Source organism: Triticum aestivum, chromosome 5B, assembly GCF_018294505.1.
Source record: "Triticum aestivum cultivar Chinese Spring chromosome 5B, IWGSC CS RefSeq v2.1, whole genome shotgun sequence".
In the NCBI taxonomy this organism is placed as follows: Eukaryota; Viridiplantae; Streptophyta; class Magnoliopsida; order Poales; family Poaceae; genus Triticum; species Triticum aestivum.
Genome location: NC_057807.1, coordinates 45,564,669 through 45,568,819, shown reverse-complemented (window position 1 = coordinate 45,568,819; position 4,151 = coordinate 45,564,669). Strand labels below are relative to the sequence as shown.

At 41.1% G+C, this 4,151-nt stretch overlaps 1 protein-coding gene across 3 annotated transcripts; it reads left to right on the top strand.

The window, feature by feature from the left end:
• Nucleotides 1–241: 241 nt before the first annotated feature.
• Nucleotides 242–3,773, top strand: LOC123110302 (probable mediator of RNA polymerase II transcription subunit 19b). 3 transcript variants are annotated; one of them, XM_044530786.1, is made up of 6 exons: nucleotides 243–465; nucleotides 1,231–1,517; nucleotides 1,604–1,792; nucleotides 1,883–1,942; nucleotides 2,032–2,174; nucleotides 3,185–3,773. In XM_044530786.1, the coding sequence occupies exons 1-5, from the start codon at nucleotides 435–437 to the stop codon at nucleotides 2,074–2,076; spliced, it is 612 nt and encodes a 203-aa protein (XP_044386721.1). In that variant the 5' UTR covers nucleotides 243–434; the 3' UTR covers nucleotides 2,077–2,174; nucleotides 3,185–3,773. The 3 variants fall into 3 exon arrangements, with proteins under 3 accessions (XP_044386720.1, XP_044386719.1, XP_044386721.1); XM_044530785.1 differs by having other exon boundaries at nucleotides 242–465; nucleotides 1,883–2,174; XM_044530784.1 differs by lacking the exon at nucleotides 3,185–3,773 and having other exon boundaries at nucleotides 242–465; nucleotides 1,883–3,171.
• Nucleotides 3,774–4,151: the final 378 nt, after the last annotated feature.

Here is a 4,151-nt window from a genome sequence, read left to right as displayed (position 1 = left end):
CTGGAGCTGGAGCGGAGATACGATACGACCGAGACCGACATGGTCTGGTCGAGTCGAGTCGCATATGTATCCTCTGCCCCTGCCCCACTTCCGCCTCCCAGCACAAGCCCCGCCCCGACCCCCTCGCCCTCGCGTGAAGCGGCGAACCCCTCCCGCCCGCCGCCCGCAGACCTCCCTCCTCCGGCCACCGGCCGCCCCTCGCCGCCAGATCGGCGGCCACCCCGCCCCGCCCCTCCCCGCCTCCCCCCCCCCCCCCCCCCCCCCCGGCAGATCTACTACGCGGGCCGCTGCCCCACCCCACCCGACCGACGCCGGTCCGCCCTAGCCACGGTGAGGTCCTCGCCCGCCCCATCCTCGCGCGCCGTCGCCGCGGAATTCGGCCTGGCACTGGGTCGGCGACCAGGCCCGGCTGTCCCTAATCGAGCTTCAGTCTAATGGATTCTGACGACAAGAAGTTTGGCAAAGGTACTGCTCTCAAAATGCAGAAAAGTAGTATTAGCAAGCATATTCATCTCCTCTAGGGAATTTTGCCTCTGTAATTAACTATGGATGTTTGTACAATTATACCACACATTGTCGGAAGTTGCATGGATTTCTCACCTTTAAAGATGAAACCGTCCCGTTGGGAGCATCCTCTGCTTCATTAAGCATCTACTTTAGTTTATTTCGTTCGTTACGTACTGGGATGTTGCCATGCCTATTTGTGTTTGTTACCTGATATTCTCTTTGTTTTTCTTTTCGTAAGGTATCTGTCTTTTGACCACCCAGATTCAAGTTTTAACCAGTAATAAATAGTCCAATATTACGTGGGTTACTGGATTATGTTACACAATTGATACCATTCTACTTGTATGCAGAAGTACTTCTCTATTCGTTATGACGATTGTTATCTTGTAGCCATCAGCAAAGTATTGCACAAGAAATATACATTCAATTTTCAAACTTGGACAGTCAATCTTTGTCCTACATTTGATATTTTGAGTTTGCAGCATCTCTGGAATCGCCAAAATTTCCTCATGTTGACATTTTTTTGTCTATGTTGAACAGCAATATTTTCTGTTGTGCATCACGACAAGCTACTTTATTAGACCCTACCAGAGAAATAAGTGTCCATTGTACTTGTATGCATGAGTGCATTTTCCTGACATGGTTCTTGATGTGCATCCTTCTCCAAATTGCCTTGGTTATATGCAATGCTGGTGGTCCATAATATGACTCTTTCTATTTCAGGACCTAAGGAGCTCACTGGTGCTGTTGATTTAATAAGTCAGTACAAATTGCAGCCGCACCATGATTTCTTCTGCAAGAGGCCTTTGCCACTTGCAATCTCAGATACACATTACCTTCACAATGTTGTGGGGGACACTGAAATTCGGAAAGGAGAAGGAATGGAGCTAGATCAACTCGTTCAGAATGCATACTTAAGGGATAAGCCTCCTTTTATTAAGACCTTTGATATGGAAACTCTGGGGCAAGCATTTCAGCTTCGTGAAACTGCTCCAGTAGATTTACCCTCTGTAAGATCATTTTTGCCATCCCACTTTTGCTTCATGGTGTTATTGCATTTTCCTATCATATACTTACCAATCAAACCAATCAACAGGCTGAAAAAGGTGTACCTACTATTTCGGGCAAACCGAAAAGTGAGTCCAAGGACAAAGAGAAAAAACATAAAAAACACAAAGACAAAGATAAAGACAGGGAGCATAAGAAGCACAAACATCGATATAAGGATCGGTCTAAAGACAAAGACAAGGACAAGGATAAGAAAAAGGATAAGCATCATGAGAAGGTTGCTGCATTTTCTGTATGTTTAAAACTTCAGTATGTCCAAGTCTTACTCATCACTTAGCTATACTTTATATGTCCACAAATTGTTCAGAAAAGGAAGCATGAGGGGACGGAGGATTCGGCAGATGTGCATAAGCACAAAAAAAGCAAGGTGATATACATTCATCATTTGCTTCCTGGTATAACAATTTTTCTTGCAGCACATTTTGTTTGTCTGTTAACATGACTTATCTATGGCAGCATAAGAGTTCCAAAACCGATGAGATGGGTAATGGACTTAGTTAGCTACACTTTTCTTCTTACTTCTATTGTCAATCAATGTCATATTCTGTTAAAAGGAGGCTCAAAAGGTTTCTGTCACCAGACCTGCTGCAGATCAATTGGTACGTGCTTCTTGAATTTTTATTTGCTGCCGGGTTGACGCAGAAGTTGATTGTTTTGTACTGCTTTTCTTAATTCTCTGTCTTCCAGTGAAACATGAATTAAAATGTTTAAGATTTAAGCTGCATCATGAGCTTGTGTTTTTAAGTCAACATAAGAGTTTTATTTTATTGTTTGGAGCCTAAATGATGACTATTTTAACCTTTAGCGAATTATTTATTAGTCATTCAAGAGAATAAGATCTGCCTTTTGCATGACTTTGCAAATATTAGTCTCATTTGATTTTATCTGCATCTGTACAATATGTGTGATGTTAGGCACGATTACCCTGACATTACTTTATGTCGACCGTCAGTTTTGGACCTGGGCCAAGTTCATTTCTTCAGTCTCACTTGACTTGAGAAGTTCAGTCAGATACTTCCTTTGATTAGCATCTCTAGTGGTATTAATATATCAGTCATAGTGGGACTGCTGATTTTCTTTAATATATGGCATGATCTGGTTAGGTCTGAGTTGCATCATAAATTCATAATGTAGTCACTACTCTTATACTGTTTTCAGTTTACGTTGCACTTTGACCATAACATATGGTGATTAATTGGGACACAATGAACTACTCCCCTAAATATTTGTCTTTCTAGAGATATCAACAAGTGATTACATACGGAGCAAAATGAGTGAATCTACACTCTAAAATATGTCTATATACATCCGTATGTGGTAGTCCATTTGAAATCTCTAAAAAGACAAATATTTTGGAACGGAGGGAGTATTAAAAAAAGATCACTCGCAGTTTACTCAGTGATGTTTCTTTCGAAATCATCACATGCCATTTGTAACTGTTTAATGATCTGCACCTTGTATAACCTTGGAAATTATTATACATTCAAATAAGATATGAAAAACACTGCTATACGAACACCAATGGGGAACAACATTGGCAAACAATAGGCTTTTGTTTGCATCTGTGATCATGCAGACTCTAACTCTTACTTTTATGTGGGTGATGCAGATATCATGAATGGCTGTTTATTTGAAGGTGCTTCAGATGAGCGTCTTGCCTGCTGCTAATTATGTTCTTGCAGTGTGGACCCTGTGGAAAATGTAACTTGTAACATGGGACAATCCAACTGTATTTTGCAACTTTTTGTCCCTCGCTGACTAAATTGGTTGCCTTGTAGGAACATTTAGATAGGACTTCTAATGAGATTTTCTTTCTTAAGATTAGAGAATCTGAATAGGTGGTTTTGATGAGATAATTCTTAAGACTAGGAGCAGCCACCTATTTCTTTTAGATAGGACTTCTAATGAGTTTTTCTTAAAGATTAGAACATCTGGGTAGTTTGTTTGTGATGAGATAACTAGGAGAATTTCGCTATTTTCTTTAGATAGGGCTTCTGATGGGATTCTTTTAAAATTCAGGACATGTGTGTAGGTCCCTTTAACGAGACATTTATCAAAGACTAGGAGCAGTCCATTATGCTGACCAAGCCTGTGGTAAAATCATTGATGTAGCATGAGTTTGTAGTAAAAAAATAGTCATTGTATGATATGGAAATGAAGCTATGTTCCTTGTGCCAATGAGGAAACTAATTAATTCACCACCGCCTGTGCTTGTTTCAAAGTGAAAGTTATCAGGTTAATCTGTATTTGTAGAATGTCGAGCCTAATTGGTTTGATGCCAATAATTGGCATGCAATTGTTGGCAAGTCTAAAATTTTGGCTCTCAATTGGTTGGTTACCAATTGGTTCTTGCCCACCTCTCAAAAAGTTGCCAACTTTTGGCAACTTTTGGTTTGCCAAATGTTGGCTTGCCTAATATTGGCAATGCCAAACCTTGGCAGCGAACCAATTAGCCTCGGACATGTCTTGCGTTTTCAAGAACTTGTAAAGATGGTCAATTTGACATGAAACCCACCTTTGTCCTAGAACACAGTAATGTTCTGCTTCTACCCCAGGTATTGCAGACCCTAAGGCCA